This window comes from Nomascus leucogenys, chromosome 5 (assembly GCF_006542625.1).
Source record: "Nomascus leucogenys isolate Asia chromosome 5, Asia_NLE_v1, whole genome shotgun sequence".
Classification (NCBI taxonomy): domain Eukaryota; kingdom Metazoa; phylum Chordata; class Mammalia; order Primates; family Hylobatidae; genus Nomascus; species Nomascus leucogenys.
In genome coordinates, this window is record NC_044385.1 from 75500664 (window position 1) to 75524019 (window position 23356).

The 23356-nt window shown below is 40.8% G+C and overlaps 1 protein-coding gene across 10 annotated transcripts in view; it reads right to left on the bottom strand.

Moving 5' to 3' along the window:
- Nucleotides 1-362: 362 nt before the first annotated feature.
- Nucleotides 363-23356, bottom strand: part of CAB39L (calcium binding protein 39 like) — a 134949-nt gene continuing 111955 nt past the window's right edge. For 9 of the 10 annotated variants that reach the window (XM_003270091.4, XM_003270092.3, XM_030813398.1 and 6 more), the window contains one exon: nt 363-2694. In XM_003270091.4, coding sequence (XP_003270139.1) covers nt 2515-2694 — 180 coding nt within the window. In that variant the 3' untranslated portion in view covers nt 363-2514. The remainder of the gene's footprint in view (nt 2695-23356) is intronic. The other variant, XM_030813401.1, reaches the window with a different exon arrangement.

The window sequence follows — 23356 nt, forward strand, 5'->3', positions numbered from 1 at the left end:
GAGAGAACAGGAATTTGGCCTCGGGCCACTGTGGGCTTGTATCTAGGGTATCCCACACTAGGTCCGGGATCTTTCAACCACTCAGAACCTCAGTGTCCTCAATTACACAATGGGAAAGACTCCCAGGTATGGGGAGGCGTCAACAGTGGGATGTGTAGATTTAGTGTTCAGTAGGCGCTGCCTAGTCAACGGTGGTTAGTGTCGCTTGGACGATGGGACGGGTGCAGGGTCACTGGTTGGTGGGGCATACAGGAAGGTGTGCTGGGGCCCTGGGGCAGCATAAGGCTTTCCCTGCCTGGAACGGTAGCAAGAACAAACACAGCCACACAACATGCAATGGAATGAAACCAACCAAGAAGTGCGTGGTACCTTTTATTTAGTCAGTCTTCATTTAAATGTGTGCTTTTGAAATCACTAAATATGACCTTTTCAGAATTCAATTCTCACAGTATTTACAGTGAACTTTGTACAAACAAATCTGACTGTGAGCTTCCTGCTCCCCCTTTCACATTAATAACTTACAAATTCAGATCACAACAAAACCCCAGACTCTAGTTTTCTGTTTGAAAGGTACTGAGCTGGGATAATGGGTTGCTAGGAAAGAGCTAATGCAAGCCCAAAGGAAATAAAATGTTTTCTTTATCAGAAAAGAATAACAACAAGGCCTCACTCTCCAAAGGAAAACATACATCCCAAGATGTTGTGGAATAGTATTAAGTAACCAAATACATTTCCAATGGTGATTTCACCTTCATTTTTAATACTTACACTCATCTCTTTTAATTAAATAAGCGAAACCAGAAAAGTGCAATTCGAAGGGACTCTCAACTGTCAGGGAACGTTATAAAAATAATCTGACGTCAGTGACTAAAGGGTGCAGGTCAACAGGCTACCGGCCGGCCTCCTGCAAGGGCATTGGCCAGGGAGGCCACAGCTGCCAGAGCGGGGAGGTGCGCCAGGCCCCACATCACCTGCCTCGGGGTCCAGGACAGGCAAGAAAGAAACACACACCTGGGCCTGGCCAAGGGTGGTGCACTGCCAGGTAATTCTTCAGGTACAAAATCTACAAAGGGGATCAGTCCTGGAGAACACATTTCTCTTCCCCTCTCTAGGCAGAGAAATACCTGGCTGAAGAAAAAGTACACAACACTCAAGTAATGTAAAAAGGGAGGGTTCCTGTGGAAGGCAACGATTCACGATTTAGAAACTGAAGTGTAAAAAAGACAGATCAACAATTGTGCCTTTCATTCTTGTAAAATATCGCTTTAAAATCCCGTTTTAGATGCTTGATGTCTGAAACGAAACCACAGCCTTTTAAAATATTTTTGATTCCAAGCCTTTTTATAAGGAAGAGGAATTAACACCTCAATCATCCTAGTTGCAAGAGACTATTCAGTACCAAAACTGTACAGGCTTTCTATGTGTTCACTAAAGACTGTGATGGGCAATTATAGAATGACAGCTTATTAGAAAAAAATTGCTTTTATCAACATCTGATACAATGGCTCTGAAAAAAATTTATTGATGGATATGAGAATTTTTTCACACATGAATCATTTCTCCTTCCAATGGTTATTGATACTGATAAAAGTTCCCCACTGAGACTCCCTGCACCCACGGTTTGTGCCTGCTGGGCATCCCACTATGGTGATTCCTACTCTAAAAGACACTTACAGCAGAAAGCATTCACCCATGACCATTATGAAGAAAATATTCTGTCCCTCACTCACCCTCTGGAAGTCAATATGGAACAGCAGTGACTCTATCCAGAGCCACATGTTCACAGTTCTCTAGCAGGCAGGTCACACCCCGTGGGTCCCCTATTCCCCGTGACCCTTGTTGATCCATCCTCTTCCTGCTCAGTTGCTCCCCTGCTCACCTGGACTGCGGGAGGCATGGGCGCACCCACTGAGGCCACGCTGACGAGCTGAGACGGAATGCGGGACAGGGAGTGAGGAGAGACTGAGCTGAGAGGGAGCACTGGATCCTGGGAGGTGTGGATGCACTGATTACAGTCCAAAGACACTGGCAGCAACAAAGGACACACAATGACTGGAAACATTAACCTCACCTTCTGGGATCTCTCAGTGCCCTGAGCGATCTGTGTGTCTACCTACAGACGGGCAAAGCATGTCTGCACCCTGGCCCCATTCCCAGTTCTCCCCTGAGAACTCAGTCCTCCTTGAAGACTTGGTGATGCCTGTCAATTGAGCTCCCATTTAGCGGCTCATGGTGCCCAGGGGCTCACGTCTGCAAGTTAAAACTGCGTTTATCAACATCTGATACAATGGTTCTGATTTCACATAAATAATCACAGACTTGACTAAAATGAATATATTATTCTAGGTTAATTTTTTTCCCATTCAAATGTTTATATTCCATCTACCTAGAACAATTACAACAGAAAAAATAGGCACCTCCAAAGTCTTCCTAAGAATGATGACTTTCTGAAATGACACACTGTACAAACTGGACAAATGAGACGACTGACTGTGACAGGGGCCGGGGAGCTCTTCAAGGGGCCGTTTTCTTCAAGTCTCGGATCTGTTTAATCAAGTAGTTCTTCTCGTCAGCGAACTGCTCATCATCCGTCCTTTCTTTTTGGAAGCTGCTCAGAAACTCAATGAGTTTGGGCTGATTTTTTAACAGGATCTCCACAATAGGCTGTGTTTTGTGAGGACTGGCCACAAACACCTGAAACAAAAAGAAACAAATACTTAGGAGTGCAAGCCAGGGACCTCACCCACGCTACAGCAGTGCAGGCCAGGGACCTCACCCAAGCTACTCGCGTTTCATGCGTGACTGATATTATTAATGTGTAGAAGCCCCTGACTCTAATTCTCAGTGAGGGTGATCAATACAGTCACATACCACATAACGACATTTCAGCCAACGACAGACCATGTATACGACTGTAATCCCATAGCACCATAATGGAGCTGAAAAATTCCCATTGCCTTGTGATATCGTAGGTCAGTGCATTTACTCATGTGTCTGTGGTGATGCTGGTGTAAAAAACCTACTGCCCGGCCAGTTGCATAAAATTCAAGCCCATACAATTATGCACAGTGCATAATACTTAATAATCAATGACGATGGTACTGGTTTATGTATTTACTATACTATACGTCTAATCATTATTTTAGAGTATACGCCTTCTACTTATTAAACAAAAAGTTAACTGTAAAACAGCCTCATGCAGGTCCCGCAGGAGGTATCCAGAAGAAGGCACTGTTATCGTAGGAGGTGACAGCTCCATGGGTGTTATGGCCCCTGCAGACCTTCCAGGGGGACAAGATGTGGCGGTAGAAGCAGTGATACTGATGATCCTGACCCTGTGTAGGCCGAGGCTAATGTGAGTGTTTATGTCTTAGTTTTTAACAAGGAAGTTTAAAAAGTAAAAAATAAAAAACTTTAAACATAGAAAAAGCTTATAGAATAAGGATATAAGGAAAGAAAATGTTTTTGTACAGCTGTATAATGTGTTTAAGCTGTGTTATTGCAAGAGTAAAAAAGTTAAAAAATTAAAAAATAAACTTTTTATAAAAGTAAAAAGTTACAGTAAGCTAAGGTTATTTTTATTTATTTTTTTTTTTGAGACAGGGTCTCGCTTTACTGCCCAGGCTGATGTGCAGTGGCACCATCATAGCTCACTGCAGACTGGAACTCCTGGGCTCAAGCGATCCTCCCGCCTCAGCTTCCCCAGTAGCTAGGACTACAAGTGCATGCCACTGCACCTGGCTAATTTAAAAAGTTTTTTGTAGAGACAGGTCTGACTACGATTGCCAAGGCTGGTCTCGAATTCCTGGTCTCAAATAATCCTTCCACCTTGGCCTCCTAAAGCTGTGGGATTACAGGCATGAGCCACCATGCCTGGCCCTAAGGTTAACTTATTCTTAAAACAAGAAAAAAAAATTTTAAATCAATTTAGTGTAGTCTAAGCAGTGTTTATGAAGTCTACAGTAGTGTACGGTATGTCCTAGGCCTTCACATTCACTCACCATTCAACCCTGACCCCCCCAAAGCCACTGCCAGTCCTGTAAGCTCCACTTATGGTAAGTTCCCTATACAGGTGTACCAGTTTTTCTCTTTTATGCCATATTATTACTGTATCTTTTCTATGTTTAGACACTCAAATACCATTGGGTTATAATTGCCTGCAGTATTCAGTACAGTAACATGCTGTACAGGTTTGTGCTCTGGGCGCAATAGCCCACACTATATAGCCTAGGTGTGCGGCAGGCCCCACCACCCAGGTCTCTGTAAATGCACTCTGTGATGTTCCCGCACAGACGACATCGCCTAGTGAGCGTGTTTCTCAGAATGACTCCCTGCTGTTAAGCGCCGCAGGCTTGCACTTCACCTTTCCTATCACTCTCCTAAGTCACTAGCTAGGAGCACGTGGAAGCTATCTATGAACATTTCATACTTGACTTTGTTTTACTTTTAAATATTTGTTCTTAACTATAAAATCTTTCAAACAGAAAATAACATAACAAATCCAGTATACTTACCTCACAAATCGAATAGATTTTGCCATTGTGCCTCAAGTGTCTCTTTTTAAACAAATAAAACATTACAAATGGAACCAAACCCTCAACTTCCACGTTTCCCCTCCCACCCCCAGCAGTGTGCCACCATCTCTGGGCACATTTTAATCCTTATCCTCCTATTACATAGATATTTAAACATAAACAACATACAGTATGGGTGAGCTTATGATTTTTAAACATAATTTATTTTTTGAACACATAATATCATCACCTAGTTCAAAACGCAAAAAGGACAAATGTGAATAGTCCTCCTCTCACCTTCCCTCCCTGGAGGTCACCAATGTCACTGTTTGTCACATACGTGAAGCTTTAAAAATTACAACTGCCAGGCCAGGAGCAGTGGTTCATGCCTGTAATCTTAGTACTTTGGGAGGCTGAGACGGGCGGATCATGAGGTCAGGAGATCAAGACCATCCTGGCTAACACAGTGAAATCCCATCTCTACTAAAAATACAAAAAATTAGCTGGGCGTGGTGGCAGGCGCCTGTAGTCCCAGCTACTCGGGAGGCTGTGGCAGGAGAATGGCGTGAACCCAGGAGGCGGAGCTTGCAGTGAGCCGAGATCGCCCCACTGCACTCTAGCCTGGACGACAGAGTGAGACTCTGTCTCGCTCAAAAAAAAAAAAAAAAAATTACAACTGCCCAGGTCCTACCTCACAGATATGTCAACTCAGCAGGTCTGTGGTGGATGTCTAGCATTCTGTATTTCTATGAAGTTACACAGAGATTCTTATGTGAACTCCTGGTGGAAACCACGATCTGATACTGACTGGTGCACCATTTTGTAAAAGACACACTCCTTAGTTACTGCTACATACATGACTAAATGACCAGAATGCAGATCAAAGTGTCTCTGAGCCCTCTGGTGTGGTGGTCTGGCCTCCTGCCTCTGCCTGGCACCCCCTCTGCCCGGCACCCCCTCTGCCTACCCATCCCTGTCCCATAGCTGTGCAGTGCCCAACTCTACAGGGAACACACTATGAAAGGGCCTAGTTATGGGGCAGTGGGGGTTACATGGCTAAGCCCTTAAGGTTCCTCCACCCTAGCAAGTGTGGGGAAGGAGAAAACTACCCTAGGATGTTGAGTACCAATGTGGGGAATACAAGACTGTGGAGGCTCCCATCCCAGGAGGTGGCAATGACATTACATTTCTGGGTTTGGAACAGGAAGGCTCATGGTGTGGGCGGCATGAGAGCTAGTCCATGAGTCAGGCAGAGAATGTTTACACGTGGTGGTAAGAAAAGCAGCATTCCAGGAATACTGAATTGTCCCACTGCAGGCTCTGAGGTGGGCGGGACAGGACGTGGGAGCAACAGTAAGAATGAGTAAGGGAACGTGGGAGCTAAGGCGGCACCGGCTCTGGAACCTGGGTTCAAATTCCACCTCTCCAACATGTTAGCGGTGTGTCCACCAGCAAAGTTTTATTATCTAGAAATAAAAGGACCTCTGCCTGTCTGGGTGGGGAGAATGTACTGGATAATATCAGCAGCGTCAGCACAAGTAAGTCTCCTGAAAGCCTTCTGTTGTCACTGTATGTGGGGACTCGTGCTTGCTGGAGGCAAAGTGCCTGAACTGAATTCAAGGCCTCGTCACTGCCCCATCACCCTAATTCTGGTCAACTGTACACACGACCATGGGCAGCCAGTTCATAGCCCTCCCAGCTGGTTGTCTTCATTCATGGGGCTAAGTGTTTCACACTCATCGAACACTTAACCCTCACGACAGCCCTGAAGTATAAGAGCTGTTATCCTCATCTGTTAATAAGGAAACAGGCTGAGTCATGTTAATAAACTTGACCACACAGTATTATGGTTAACAGCGCAGACTCAGAAGCACACAGTCTGGGCCCAAATCCTAGCACCACCTCTTATTAGCTGTATGATCTCACAAAACTTGTTTACCTCTCTGTACCTCAGTTTCTTCATCTGAAAAATGGGGATGATGAAAGTACCTGAGTGCCATTAGGTAACTGTGAGGCTTAAGGAGAACAGTATATGTATTCTACTCCATGCATTCAAATGGTACATGGCATACAGCATGTACCATTCAAATGCATGGAGTAGAACACATACACTGTTGCAAAATTGCTTTTGCCAGGCTCACAGAACTAGCAAGGAATGAAGCTGAGATTAATCCCAGGATGCTTGTTCTGAGAACTGATGAAATGTGACATTTTACCAGGTGAGGTTCAGAACTAGAAATCAAAGCCCACAAATCTGATACTCAGTTCATTTGGCCAATTTAGTTCTGAAATTGTTCATAAATATGATATATAAATTCTTTATGTTTCTGTTCTTTCCATCAAAGGTCATGGACTCACTCATGCAGCAAGCGCTAAGGAACACAGAGCCCTCTCTGGGAACACTGCATGTCCCTGCGGTCACGAGTGGCTCATGATGAGACAGTCTCTTGGCAGCCCACATGGCTTACTTACAGTAAGCCCACCCCTCAGCCAGGCCAGGGGACCCATAACAGAGAAGAAAAAGGGTTTCCTAAGCTTCTGCTTGGTGGGTCTACAGCCATGGGGTGACAAGGAGGAACTGACCTTTGACCTTTTGGGTTATAAAGTATCCTAGGCTCCTCTTAAACAACCAATGGGAAATAGAAATCACAAAGAAAATTAGAAAACACTTTGAGACAAATGAAAACAAAAACAAAATATATCAACACTCATGAGATGCACCAAAAGCAGTGCTCAGGGGGAAATTTATAGCTATAAATGTCTACATTAAAAAAGAAAGATCTGGACCGGGTGCGGTGGCTCACGTCTGTAATCCAGCACTGTGGGAGGCCAAGGCAGGCGGATCACGAAGTCAGAAGTTTGAGACCAGCCTGACCAACATGGTGAAACCCTCTGTCTACTAAAAATACAAAAATTAGACGGGCATGGTGGCGTGCACCTGTAATCCCAGCTATTCAGGAGGCTGAGGCAGGAGAATGGCTTGAACCCAGAAGGCGGAGGTTGCAGTGAGCCAAGATTGTGCCATGGCACTCCAGCCTGGGCGACAGAGCAAGTCTCCATCTCAAAAAAAAAAAAAAAAGAAAGAAAAGAAAAGAAAGATCTCAGATTAGTAACCTAGTTTTATAGCTTAAGGAACTAGGAAGAGAAGAACAAACTAAACCAAAGCAACATAAGGAAGGAAATAATAAAACTTAGAGTAGAGATAAACAAAACAGAGAACAGGAAAATGACAGAATCAATGAAATCAAAAGTTGGTTCTTTGGAAAAAAATCAATAAAATTGATAAACCTTTAGCTAGATTGACTAAGAAAGAAGACTCAAATGCTAAACATTACTAATGGCCTTATAGAAATAAAAGGGGATTGTGAGAGACTGTTATGAACAATTATATACCAAAAAATTAGGTAACCTAGATGATGACATGGCCAAATTCCTAGAAACACGCAGACTACCCAACTGACTTAAGAAGAAACAGACAATCTGCAGACCTCTAACAAGAGATCAAATCAGTAACTTCCAACAAAAAAGAGACCAGGACCAGATGGCTTCACTAGTAAATTCTACCTAACATTTAAAGAATAATTAACACAAATCTCTCTCAAATTCTTCTGAAAACTATAAGAAATGGGAACACTTTCTAACTTATGATATGAGGCCAGTATTACCCAAATACCAAAGCCAGAGAAAAACAACACAAAAAAACTACATACCAGTATTCTCTATGAATAAAAATGCAAAAAATCCTCAACAAAATACTAGAAAACCAAGTCCAGCACTATATCAAAAGGATTCTATACAATGACCAAGTGGGATTTATTCCCCAGAAATACAAGGGTGGTTCAACATAAGCAAATCAATCAGTGTAACACATCACATGTACTGGGTTAAATTGTGTTCCCCAAAAAGATATGTCCAAGCCCTAATTCTCAGTATCTGTGAGCGTGATTTTATTTGGCAACACAGACTTTCTTTACAGATGCACTCAAGATAAGATGAGGTCAATACTGGCTTAGCGTGGGCTCTACTCCAATGACTGGTGAACTTTGGACACAGAGACGCGTAGGGATATAGAGGAGAACGCCATGTGAAGATGGAAACAGAGATGCTTCTATAAGCCAAGGAGCACCAAGGACCTCTGGCAACCACCAGAAGCTGGGAGAGAAGCAAGGAAGATTCTCCCTGAGAGTCTCCAAAAGAAATCAATGCTGCCAACACCATGATTTTGGACTTCTGGCCTCCAGAACTGTGTTTTCTGTTGTTTTAAGCCATTCAGTCTGTGGTACTTTGTTATGGCAGCCTAGAAAACTAATACAAGTGTACTGCATTAGCAGAATATAGGGAAACCACATCATCTTCTCAACTGATACAGAAAAAGAGTTTGATAAAATCCAACACCTTTTCATGATAAAAACACTCAACACGGAGGCTGGGTGCAGTGGCTCACACCTCTAAACCCAGCACTTTGGGAGGCCGACGTGGGCGAATCGCTTGAGCCCATATATTCAAGACCAGCCTGGGCAACATGGCGAAACCCCCGATCTACAAAAAATATAAAAATTAGCCAGGCGCCGTAGTGCACACCTGTAGTCCCAGCTACTCGGGAAGCTGAGGTGGGAGGATCAATTGAGCCTGGGAGGTTAAGGCTGCAGTGAGCTGTGATGGTGCCACCGCACTCCCACCTGGGCAACAGAGTGAGATGCTGTCTCAAAAAACAAACAAACAAAAAACACTCAATATAGACATTTGGACATTTACATGCAAAAGATGAAGCTGAGCCCTTATCTTACTCTAAATAAAAAGTAAAATCAACCAAAGACCTAACTATAAGAGCTAAAATTTTCACAGGAAAATACAGGGTAAATTTTCATAATGTTGGATTTGGCAATGGTTTCTTAGATATGACACCAAAAATACAAGCAATTAAAGAAAAAACAGGTAAATTGAACCAAATTGAGAACTTTTGTATATCAAAGGATACTATCAAGAGAGTGAAAAAAACACAAAGAATGGGAGAAAATATTTGCAAATCATATATCTGATCAGTGTCTTGTATCCAGGATATATAAGGAACTCTTACAACTTAGCAACAACAACAGAAAACCCATTCCAAAATGGGGAAAAGAACTTGAACAGACATTTCTCCAAAAAAGATATACAAATGGCCAATAAGCACATTTTTAAAATCCTCAAAATCACTAGTCATTATGGAAATGCAAGTCAAAATCACAATGAGATACCACTTCGCACCCACTAGGATGACTGCAAAAACAAAAACAAAACAAAAAAACAAAAACAAAAGAACCCTGAGAGTAACAAGTGTTGCAAAGATGGACAGAGATAAACTGAAACCCTGGGCCAGGAATGATGGCTCATACCTGTAATCCCAACACTTGGGGAGGCTAAGGTGGGAGGATCACTTGAGCCCAGGAGTTCAAGTTCAAGACCAGCCTGAGCAACACAGCAAGACCCTGTCTCTACAAAAAATTAAAATATTAGTTGGGCATTGTGGTGCACATTGTAATTCCAGCTGCTCAGGAGGCTGATGCAGCAGGATTGCTTGAGCCCAAGAAGTTGAGGCTGCAGTGAGCCGTGATCACACCACTGCATTCCAGCCTGGGTAACAGAGCGAGACTGTGTAAAAAAAAAAAAAAAGAAAGAAAACAAATTTTTGCTGGTGGGAATATAAAATGACACAGTTTCTGTGGAAAATTGGCTGTTCCTCAGTAAGTTCAACAATGAATTACATATTACCAAGCATCTCCTTTCCTAAAAATGGAATACATTGTTAAAACAAAAACTTGTGGAGTAGTGTTCATAGCAGCACTATTTACAATAGCCAAAAGGTGCAAACAACCCAAATGTCCATTAACTGATGAATGGATAAACAAATTTGTGGTATACCCATGCAATGGAATATTATTTGGCCATTTAAAAGAATGAAGTACTGGGCCGGGTGCAGTGGCTTACACCTGTAATCCCAAGGCAGGTGGATCACTTGAGGTCAGGAGTTCATGACCAGCCTAGCCAACATAGTGAAACCCTGTCTCTACTAAAAATATGAAAATTGGCTGGGTGTGGTGGCGGATGCCTGTAATCCCAGCTACTCGGGAGGCTGAGGCAGAAGAATCCCTTGAACCTGGGAGGTGGAGGTTGCAGTGAGCCAAGATCGTGCCACTGTACTCCAGCCTGGTGACACAGCAAGACCCTGTCTCAAAAAAATTAAAACAAAATAAAAAAAGAATGACGTGCTGATGGATCACGCTACAACATGGATGAACCTTAAAAACAGTGTATGAACAAAACACCACACAAAAGGCCACACACTGTATGATTCCATTTATATAAAATATCCATAATAGGCAGATCCATGGAGCCAGAAAGAAGACTAATGATCGCCAGGGGATGGGGGTGAGGGGCAATGGGGCGTGACTGCTTACTGAGTACAGGGTTTCCTTCTGGGATGATGAAATGTTCTGGAACTAGATATTGGTGATAGTTGTACAACATCGTAAATACACTAACTGTTACTGAATTGTACACTTTAAAATGGTTAATGCTGAATTTTATGTTATGTGAATTTTACCACGATAAACTAAAATTGTTACTTATATTAAAAAAAAAAAAAAAGGGACTCCAGGCCTCTTTATACAAACTGCCTGATGTTTATGTAATACCTATCAGAAATGTGTGGCTGCTCCGGTTACCATTTGTTTACAAGGGAGTTGCTGTGAAGTTTTAGCTAAAAATTGCCTGGCATTTTGTGGTGACTACATAAATAACTCATGACAGTCTTTCTTTCTAAAAAAAAAAAAAAAAAAAAAAAGATTAACTGTAATAGACAAACTGATGTGGCAAACCAAAATAAATGTAAAATGTACTGGAATTTGCAGACAGGCATCACTGGTTCAATTCCACCGAATTCATTCACTGTACCATAAACCTAAGGAAAATGCTAAGTTTGTGCCCAAGTTTTAAATTTTTTCTTGTTTTTATTTTTTATGGCCTCTGAACTCTGCTGCCTCTAAAAGTAGTTGCTGACTGGAGTCAGCTAATGCAATAGTGCATGATTCCCTTGGGGCAGCCGGGACACTGGTCAAGGCCTGAGATTAACCCACTGATGATAAGAAACACGATTCTAATTCAAGGTATAGGGAAGCAAGTCTTTTGAATATTATGTCCAGGGTAGACATTTTTTTGGTTGTCTTTGTTGTCCCCATTTTTTAAAAAATGTAATTTTCAAACCTCCCCCAAACAAATGAAACTACCCAGGACTTCTCCTTTTAGAATGCCGCCTTATTGCCTGTATCCCTTAGTTTACATAACATGCCTGAGAGATGTGATTTGTGGAGTTCTCAGGCGTGGTGAGAGGAAGGCAAATATCATGACCACAACTCAAATATTTTAAATATTTTCAGTTTAGAAGACTGAAAATATTGCACTCTCCATTTTAAAACTGAATGCATTTCATGGAAAATAAAATATCTACATCTTACACACATATCCATTAATTTCATTCAAATTCTATTTTGCCAACAGGGATTGAGCCAGACAAGGTATGGGGAGGTTAGTCTTCTGCATTGCTGACCTCATTGCCTTTCATGCGTGCTGCAAGCCTAGAATGCTCTGTATATTCTCCTGTTACAGTTACGTGGAAGTTACTCCAAGCAAAATCCCACCCCATCGAAGTGTCAAATAAGGCAATTATATCCTTATTCATATGACTACACATCTGAGTAATAATTTAGAATATTTTGACACAATACTTGCTAGTACTGATCAGAGACAATTAACTTTTTCCTGTTTAAGAAAGGACTTGATTGTTAAATCTGCAAGCTGGTTGGGTGTCTATAAGCATCACTGGGCCCACGACAGAATTAGACTGGACCCCACTGCACATCAAGGGAGGAAGAAAAGCCCTGGGAAGGAAGTGAGGGTGGTGGAGGCCAGCAGCCTGAAAGTACAGGATGCTCTAAAAACCTCTAGAACCTCCTCAAATCCTCCTCCTCACTGCCACCATTCTTACCATCACTCTGATTGCACAAGTGATGCATGTGGAAAACTAGTGAAATAAAGAAAAGCACAAAGAAGAAAGTAAAAAAATCACTGACATAATTCCTCTACCCAGAGATAACCACTGTGAATATCTGGTGTATGTACGTGCAGCATTTTTTTCTTGTGCACATCGCTATTTGTAGAAATATTTTAAACAAAACTGGGCTTGCATTCTGTACATAATACTTTGTAACCTACTTTTTCCTTAATATGTTTTTTAATGCTTGTAGGTTCTTCTTACATTACATGAGTTGATCGCCATTTAAAAAAGATAGATATTGTCTTCTGAATCCTTGCTATGCACTGGGCATTGTGCTAAACAGTTCACACGAATTGTATTCTTTTATCTTGACAACAGCTCTGGAAGGAAGATACAATTTTTCCCCAATCTCCAGGTGAGGCTAAGAAAAATTAAACCAGCATCCCTGACCACTAGGCTGTGTGTGCAGCGTGCGCCTTCCGGGCTGTGCTGGGTGCTTCTGCCAGTGACTGCATGACAGTACAGCTGCCAGCTTCGCCCTCGCCATGTGTGGCAGTGACTGACTATTTGGTTCAAATGTTCTTAACTACTTATCTAAAGGTAGGGGCAAGGAGGGGAAAAGGGGCTTGGGGTCAAGCTATAATCACGTTTCTCATCTTTAAAACTGTTAAGTAAACTAGTGGATCAAAGAAATGGGAACCTGTTTTTTGCCTTCTTTCCAAAGTTTTTTCAGCATTTTAATGTTGCCTTTAGGCAGCCAAATGCAAGGTGGATGTCTGGACACTTCCTTAGAGTAACAGAACACGTTGATTTGAACTGAACAATCCAAGCCTGTAGGCAGTTTTGTAAAAAGAATACAGCATAGTGATTACCTATATCTCACTGGGGTTTTTAAAAAGTTTTTCTTAAAAACAGCTTTATTAAGATAAAATTCACAGACTATATAGTTGACTCATTTAAAGTATACTTTTTAATGTTTTATAGTATATTCACATAGTTGTGCAAACATCACCAGAACCAATTTTAGAACATTTTTATCATCCCAGAAAGAAACCCTATACCCATTAACAGTCACCTGCCCCCTCTGCACCCCAAATTGCTCCCAGCTCTAGGCAACACTAATCTACTTTCTGCCCCTAGAGCTTTGCCTTATTCTAGACATTCATATAAATGGAATAATAAAATACGTGGTTTCTATGACTAGCTTCTTTCACATAGCACAATGTTTTTAAGGTTAATCTATGTTGTAGCATGTTATGAATGCCACATCCTTTTTGTGGCCAAAATTGGATTGGGTTTTGAAAGTATTCAATGAGTATATCCTTGTAAAGTGTTTAGCAGAGTTTCTGGCCCGCAGCAACTGCTCATTACAGTTGCTACTTCCTTCAACGTGAAATCACTGCAGTGTCACATACAGCAGTAATCGCTTTCCCAAATATTTACTGTTATGCAAATGCAAGTTATTAAGATTCATATTTAAACCCAATAGCTCATTTTAACTATTTTTGGTAAAATATTTCATCCTCCATCCAAAGAATGAGTATACTAGTATTTCCTCTAGTAATACTGTAAAAAGAGGAATTCATACTTCTAATATACTTTATCACAGTCAATTGTAGAAAGAATAGACTCTTGTAACTGGGAGGGACCTCAGGAACTTAGCTAATTCATCCTTCCACTTCAGACACAACCCACTGGTAATTCTTGGCAAACAAGAATTGATTCCTATTAGATCCCCTGAAAAGGTGATTCTATAACCATCCTCAATGACCTATTCCAGTGTCTACAACTCCCGTTCTCAGGAAATTGGTTTTATTTATAGTCACTCTCCACAGCCTATTGAGATAGCTGCTGTTAGCTTGCATTATGATATTCTATGAAACGTGTGCTCGGCCCTTAAGTACCACTGTTGAATTTCTCTGTCAGTCTTCTTTTTTGGTGCATAAGTGTTTTTAAATCTTTCCACATAGGTCTTGTTTTCCAAATAGCTCAATCATCTCTGTGGCTTCTCTCTGCTGAGCCTCTCTGTATTCTCTATGCCCTCTTCCAGGTAAGCACTTCAGAGGAGGTGTGCAGTTCCTCAGAGGAACTGTGCAGTCTCCTTTCCTAGGATCCTTAAGGAAAAGTCATTTACCTGATGACATGGCCAACCTCAAGATTCCCAGAGCTGTCAATGTAAACTTCATCCCAGTGAAATCTGACTCCAGTTGAAGAGAATACTGGCTTTGTGCATCAGGGGCCTTCACTCTGCTATCACTTGCTCACCCTGGATTTTTCTGCTCTTTGTGCCATCACTTTCTCAAGTATTTTATTTCCTTCCCAGGTCTGTGATACTGTACTTGTCATCACAGCTTTTAGCCACTTATTCCTGGTTTCATCTACAATGGACAAATACTACAGCCATTCAGAATCCTTATTCTTCCCGGAGGCCTTCAGCTCCACTGGAAGGTCTGGCGAGTGTAATGAGCACACACACTGCTGACCTCATTCTCCAAGCCTCAGATGGAAACGTCGACCAGGACTTCCCAGGGGAAGTCGCCTGCACAAAACATAGATTCCAGACCTACACATTCTCTGTTTCTGAATGGAATATGCCAAGAAGGAAGGATCTAAATATACTCTCAAGTCAGAATAGTTCTATTTAACATGACAATGCTTGTCAAACATTTTGTCAGAAAGATTTTTTTAAAAGACACCGTATTACTACCCAGGACTCTGTTCTTGTCCCAGTATTTGAAAACTGAAACGAGTCCCTCCAGTTTAGCATTACCAGATTTAGTAAACAGAAAGAGAGGATGCCCCATTAAATTCTATTTCAGATGAACAATGAGTAATTTTTTTAATGTTAGTATGTTCCGTGCAGTGCTACACTTTGTCCATCTCAAATTCAAATTGAATGGGGCATTTTGTATTTTATCTGGCAATCCTTATCTGGTTCAGAGGCACAGAGGTTCTCAGTTTCCTTCCTTTAAGAACATACATATTGGCTGGGTGCGGTGGCTCATGTCTGTAATCCCAGCACTTTGGGAGGCCGAGGGAGGCAGATCACTTGAGGTCAGGAGTTTGAGACCAGGTTGGCCAACTTGGTGAAACCCCATCTCTACTAAAAATACAAAAAAACATTAGCCAGGTGTGGTGGTGGGCACCTGTAATCCCAGCTACTTGGGAGGCTGAGGCAGCAGAATCACTTGAACCTGGGAGGCGAAGGTTGCAGTGAGCCGAGATCACACCACTGTACTCCAGCCTGGGTGACAGAGCGAGATTCTGTCTCAAAATAAATAAATAAATAAATAAATAAAAATAAAAATAATTCTAAAAAAAGAACATACGTATTAATTTACTTACTCGGACATTAATTAAATATTTAAATAACCACTATGTGCCAAAAACCCTTCTAGCTGTTAGGAGATAGAGCAGAGAAAGAACAAATCAGAGGAAAATTCCTGCTCGCAAAGAGCTCTACAAAATATAAAGGTCTAGCAATGAGGCACTTTGCCATTTCGAATTTACCAGCCTCAGTTCTCCACATATAAGTGGGGCTATGTAAAAGAATGAACACGGAATTTGGAAGCAGAAGACGGCCTTGTCTGTGAGAGCTCAGGCTTGTCACTTAATCTCTCAGACAGTTTCCTCGCCAATGAAACGGACACTTTCTTAATTATTTTATTTCCTGCCTGACTTCACAGATGGGGTGAGGATCACATGGAATTTTGTCAGGGAAAGTGCTCTGTAAGCTGCAAAATGTTAAAATGTTACTGACATTATTGTTAATGCAATTGCTTTGGTATTTTGGAAATCAAATCTTTGGGATCTACAAATTTCATATAATTGTGGAAGTTACATAGGAAACTAGACATTTATCCCAAAATTACATGGAAAAGCAACTTAAATTTTTTTTTATTCTAGGTAATATTCACAAACATTAAATATAGGCTGCATTTTCTTTATATACTACTGCAAAAATATTTTGTAAAGTAGGTAACAACATTATAAACATTCAGTAGCAGGATTATCAAACAGAGCCGTAAGCAACATATTTATATACTTGTTTGATGATGTTGCTAAAGTTTGCCAGAAATACCCATTGCAAACCTTTCTATAAACAAACAGAGTTGATTGTTTAACGAATTTTTAAAGAAAGTATTTTTAAAAATAGAAAGGAGAAGTGAGGCCTTAATTATGACTTTTCACATTTTCTCCTTGGCTTCTTTATTAAATTTGCAAAAGGGCAAAATAAGATCAAATGAGGACAGGATAAAGCTGAATGTTCGACACCACTTAAAAGTAGTTGGTGAGACATTAAGTCAGAAGTTGATACATTTTCCAATATGCTGTTACAATTTTAGGGGAAATTATCATTATTAAACTAGTTCATAGCCAATTCCTAAATTCACTTGGTCTCAATTGCTTTCTCCATGAGTAGAGTTAGATTTGGTACACCATGACCATAGTAGTTTGGTGTGCTAGAAAGTGGGTCCTTAGGCCAGGAGTGGTGGCTCACGCCTGTAATCCCAGCACTTTGGGAGGCTGAGACAGGCAATCACCTGAGGTTGGGAATTTGAGACCAGGCCGGCCAACATGGCAAAACCTCGTCTCTACTAAAAATAGAAAAATTAACTGGGCATGGTGGCGCATGCCTGTAATACCAGCTACTTGGGAGGCTGAGACAGGAGAATCACTTGAACCTGGGAGGTGGAGGGTGCGGTGAGCCGAGATCATGCCATTGCACTCCAGCCTGGGCAACAAGAGTGAAATTCTGTCTCAAAATAAATAAATAAATAAATAAATAAATAAATAAATAAATAAATAAAATAAAAAAGTGGGTCCTTAAGGAAGTGAGTAATTCACGGTTAGTCCTTCACTAAATTCATCTGTAATTTTGCTTATTTTCAGTAAGACCACATGGAAACTATTCTCATTCTTGTTCTACATACTTTTTTGGCTGAACTGTCAAGGTGACTTTTATATTCTGGAATAAGCTGGGGACAGAACTTCTTGTTTTGAAGGGAATAGCTATTATAGCCAACTGCTAGGATCTGAGTGACAGACTAGTGCCATATTTGGCACTGGCCATGCCTGAGTTTCAGTAGCTCTGAGCAAGCAAATGACACAGACCATTTTCTTACACCTTACATGGTTTGGTGGGAAGGGGCAACACGGCCCTTTGCTATCAAGGTTAACAGGGAAAGGAAAGGGAGAAGATCATCTCATAATGGGTCCCTCAATCCATATTGGGCACATCTCTGGGAGAGTCAGGACCAGAGACAAAAGTCTCCTGACCTAGTATCTTAGAATTAGACTTCAGCACTTTAATTTTGCAAGTGAAAAAATGGATCCAGGTGGATTTGCCCAAAGTGGCTGCTGGCAACTGAGACAGAACAAAGACCCTGCTCTCTTGACCTCCATCGGGGCTTTCCCACCACACTATCCTGCTCACCAATAGTAGGAAGCACGTGTTGAGCCTATTAGCAAGCTAATGAGAGTCAGCCATTCACAACCCAGCAAAGACATTTTCAGGACTGGGTTCCACATTCTTTGCACCCTACGGAAGGTGCTTTGGGGAAAAAAATACTATTAATTAAACGATGTGAAAACAATCCTAGGACTTAGCTGTTACTTTTTTCTAAATAACAAAATATTTTTGGCAAGTAAACAATGTAGTTCATACTTCAGTGGAAGGAACATAGCCGGGGTACGGGGCAGGCCAAGTTACACACATACAAGTAAACAAGTGGTCAACTATTTTTAAATGTACCTACCCTGTCCAATGATTAGGTGACCCAAATTCTGATCTTCTCAGAGGATGGAAATAGGTTATTTTTATTTTGCAACCCACTGTTTCCTTCTATATATAATACTGCATTTTCGAACAAAATTATATGAAGTTTATTCTCATTTAAAGTTCTGTGGGAGCTGAATGACATGACACACAGCTTTCTACAATTCCTTTAGTCCAAGGGTCTTGAGAGGGCCTACCATTTTATAATGTGTAGGCATTTTCCAGGCCTAAAGCACTCTATTTTTGTTTCATTCATTTTTTTTGAAACTTTTTATTAAATAATTCTAACACACGGAAGAGTACAAGAGTAACATATCAGACTTCATATTCATTGGCTCTATCAAAATCTAATATTTTTTTGCCATACTTGTCTTCAGATTTTTTTTAAATAAAATATTACAGATATAGTTGAAGGCTATTGGACACTCCTGTACGATATCGCTTATTCTCTTCCCTACTTCTCCTGAGATGACCACTATCCTGAATTTGGCATTTGGCATTCCCATGCATTTTGCTTGTTTGTTTGTTTTTTTGAGACAGAGTCTCGCTCAGTCACCCAGGCTGGAGTGCAGTGGCACAATATCGGCTTACTGCAACCTCTGCCTCCCAGGTTCAAGTGACAATCCTGCCCTAGCCCACTGAGTATCTGGGACTATAGGCATGCACCACCACACCTGGCTAATTTTAGTGTTTTTAGTAGGGACTGGGTTTTGCCATGTTGGCCAGGCTGGTCTCAAACTCCTGGCCTCAAGTGATCCACCCACCTCCGCCTCCCAAAGTTCTGGGATTACAGGCATGAGCCACCATGCCCGGCTTCCATGCACGTTTTCAGACCCTAACTGCATATATATGAATCCACACTTAGTGTTCTTTTGCATGTTTTCAAACTTTAAATAAATGACATACTTAAATAGTTGGTCATTCCACTCAACAAAATGTTTCTAAGATTAGGCAAAGTGATCCACATAACTCTATTTATTTTAACCCATTATTATGTGCTATTGTATGTGTGTAGCACAGTTTATTTTCCCAGTCTCCCATTGGTGCCCATGTATGGCTTTCCCCATTTTAAACAATGTTGCAATAAACATCTTTACACAGTAAGTCCTTATTTAAGGTGGATAAGTTCTTAGAAACTGTAACTTTAAGCAAAACAACAGATAAGGCAAACAATTTTTCCCCCATCAAGTTTACAACAAAACATTGTTATTCGAGGACTTGCTGTAATGTACACGGTTTTGTTCAAAGTCCGCTTCCAAGCACCTATCAACAGCTTTAAGAGAGGACTTACTGTACATGACCCCTTATGCACACATCCAAGAGTGTCTCTAAGAAACTGCCTAGAAATGGATTTCAGAGTTGAAGGGTATCCACAGCTTCAAGAGTTTATTTTGCTAAACTGTTCTCCAAAGTGATTATACCAATTTACACAGTGTATGACAGTTCCCACTGCTGTCCGATCCTACAAAAATTTGATATGGTTGGACATTTTTGCCAATATGAAGAACATAAAGTGGTATCTCATTGATATTTTAATGGCCATTTCCACAATTACAAGAAGCACACCTATTTATTGGCCAATCAGGTTTCCTCATCTGTAAACTACTAACTTGTATCTTTTGCCTATTTTTCTGTTATTTGTCTTTTTCTTAATGACCTGTCAGTTATATATGTCACATTCTATCCTATCTTTTCACTTTATTATTTCTTTTTTGAACAGAAGTTTAAAATTTTAGTGTGGTCACATTTTTAAATATTTTCTATTATGGCTGGGCATGGTGGCTCATACTTATAATCCTAGCACTAGGGAGGCCAAGGCAGGAGGATCACTTGAGCCCAGGAGTTTGAGACCAGCCTAGGTAAAACAGCAAGACCTCATCACTACAAATAATAAAAATAGAATTAGTTGGGCATGGTAAGGGCAGGCCTATAGTCCCAGCTACTCAGGAGGCCGAGGCAGGAGAATTGCTTGAGGCCGAGAGGTCAGTGCTGCAGTAAGCCATGATCACACTACTGCACTCCAGCCTGGGCAACATAGTGAGACCCTGTCTCAAGAAAAATTTCTATTATCTTTTGTGATTTTTAAATTTCTTTTTAAAGAAATTCTTCCTACCCCAATATTACATAGACAGCCTCTTATTTTCTCTTCTAAAAGTTAAAAAAATTGCTTTTCTAGTGCAGATCTTTATCTAGAACTTATTTCTGTGTATACTGCAGGGTAAGATTCTCTACACGGACAACCCATTATCCAAGAAACATTTATTGAATATTTAACCCTTTCTTCACTGGTTTACAATCCCTCCATGATGAAATATCAAGTTTCAGATTTATATAGGTTTATTTCTGGGCCCTCTACTCTGTTTTGCTGTTCTATTTATCAGCTTCTAAGGCAATACAATGCTGTTTTCATTTACTCTAAATCCATAACAAGTCTTAATATCTGGTAGAGAAGATTACTTCCTTCTTCAAAATTGCCATAGATAATCCTAGGCTATTGCTCTACCATACAAATTTTAGAATCAGCTTGTCAAGTTCCAGGGAAAGTCCAGTTGGGATTTTGAATGGAACTGAATAAAATTTATAAATTAGTTGAGGATTTTAATTGCTCTAATGGGTTTTTGGACAATAAATATCTGGGCTGGAGCTTCCAGAGAGCCAAACACATGGAGACTCCTGGAGGGTGGCTGCTCAGGGAAGGCATGGAAGCTCCATGCCCCTTTCCCCATACCTCATCCCACATATCTCTTCAATTAAAAAATATATATATAATGATGTAATAAATATCTGGCAGCTAAAAGATCAACTAAAAATGTCTTACTTTTCAAAGCAACAATTACCTTATAAACTGCCATGCCTCCCATTTATGGACTTACAAATTCTATCACTAAACATTCTTTATAAAAACCGAGATCAGGTGCCATGGTTCACACCTATAATCCTGTAACTAGGCAGCTTAACTTCAAAATGCACTTAAAACATTTTTTCCCATTTCTCTTGGGTTTAAAGATGTAACCTTGAAGCAAACTGCAGAAGTTTTTTTCCTTAGTCTTAAAATAGACTCCACGACCCACCCCTTTCTCACTGTCTATACTCCCTTCACATTTATCTAATTGCATGCTAGTATCTAATTATCTGCCTACTTAGAAGTTCCAGGGGCTAAACGTGAATCTTGAGTCAGACAGACCAAGCTTGGAGACCCAGCTGCAAAATTCCAGAGATAACCTCAAGGTGGCTAGTCAAAAACCCAGCCATCATTGAGACAATACCAGCCTGCTTTCCACCTGGACTGGGACCCAAGACAGCCACCAAAACAAGAAATACAGACACTGTACTCAGCATCATTTTTACGTGCCTTCCATATCATGTTTTCTCTTTTTAAAACCTTGCCTTGCCCCTAAAATTCAAAGTAGTTGCATTGGATGGGAATCTGGCCACTTTCATATTATTACTTTTGGCTAATAAAGCAACTTTCTTTTTACCAGACCTGCCTCTTGTTAATTGAACTCTGCATGTGGTGAGCAATCCGACTTGTGTTCATTTACAATCCCAGCACTTAAGAGGCTGAGGCAGGAAGATCACTTGAGCCTAAGATTTTGAGACCAGCCTGGGCAACACAGCAAGACCGTGTTTCTTCAAAAAATAAAAAACTTAGCTGGGCGAGGTGGCATGTGTCTATAGTCCCAGCTACTTAGGAGGCTGAGGTGGGAGAATCGCTTGAGCCTAGGAATTTGAGGCTGCAGTAAGCCATGATCACACCACTGCACTCTAGCAAGACCCTGTCTCTAGCAAGACCCTGTCTCTGAATTTAAAAAATAAATAAAATTTTAAAAGATTTTTAGAAAAAAGAATAAAAAAATTCTGGAACTCTCTGAACGCTTATTTCCACTCTAGGTATCTATCATAAGATAAGAATCTTAAATATTAAAAAAATTAGCTGGATGCATAAAAGGCACATTGTAGCATTACTTAGAGTAGGAAAAAGTGAAAGTAACCTAAATATCAATGACATAGGACTATTAAACTAGAAGAAATACACCCAATGATACACTATGATGGCGAGAAAAATACTGGCTCTAAAAACTATTTATAGCAATAATGAAAATGGTTACTTATGGTATAGCATTAAGTAATAAAATTAGGATATCAATTGTTGGTACAATGTGAATACAGCCGTAGAAAGAACTCTGGAATGTGTGCACTGGAAAATAAAATGTACTAAACTATTTACAATAGTTAGGCTGGGAATACAGAATTACAAATAGAATTCTCCCACCTCCCCCACCTGTTAAAAAAATCTATCATAGGGCCAGGCTCAGTGGCTCACACCTGTAATCCCAGCTCTTTGGGAGGCCGAGGAGGGCGGATCACGAGGTCAGGAGATCAAGACCACCCTGGCTAACACGGTGAAAACCGCCTTTACTGAAAATAAAAAAAAAAATTAGCCAGGAGTGGTGGCACACACCTGCAGTCCCAGCTACTCAGGAGGTTGAGGCAGGAGAATCGCTTTAACCAGGGAGGCAGAGGTTGCAGTGAGCCAAGATCGCGCCACTGCACTCCAGCCTGGGCGACAGAGTGAGACTCCATCTCAAAACAAAAAAACAAAAAACAAAAAACAAAAACCACTATTGTCTAAAGGGGTTACTTTTCTATCATAACAAAATACATTGTAAAAAAATAATAATATTAATAATGTGAGTAGTACCCGGCTGTGTCTTCAGGGCATCATTTAAAGTTCGAAGAGACAGTGCTTGTAGGAAGCAAAGCATTCAAGGCTGACACTCAGGGTTTGGGATCTAGCTCAATCACTGATTGTTTTAGAAGTTTTGGGAAAGAGTATCATGCATTTTCTCCGTGAAAAAATAAAAATATTTAGATGTATGGATTAGTCAGCAAACCTTTATGAATGGGCATTCATTAAGATAACTCTGAAATTTCATCTAAATCATGCAAAACACAAAAACTGCCTATTTCATTTTCTTTCAAGTACGAAGAAGAGTAAAGAGCAGGGAGTTTGTCATTTGGAACTGGAAA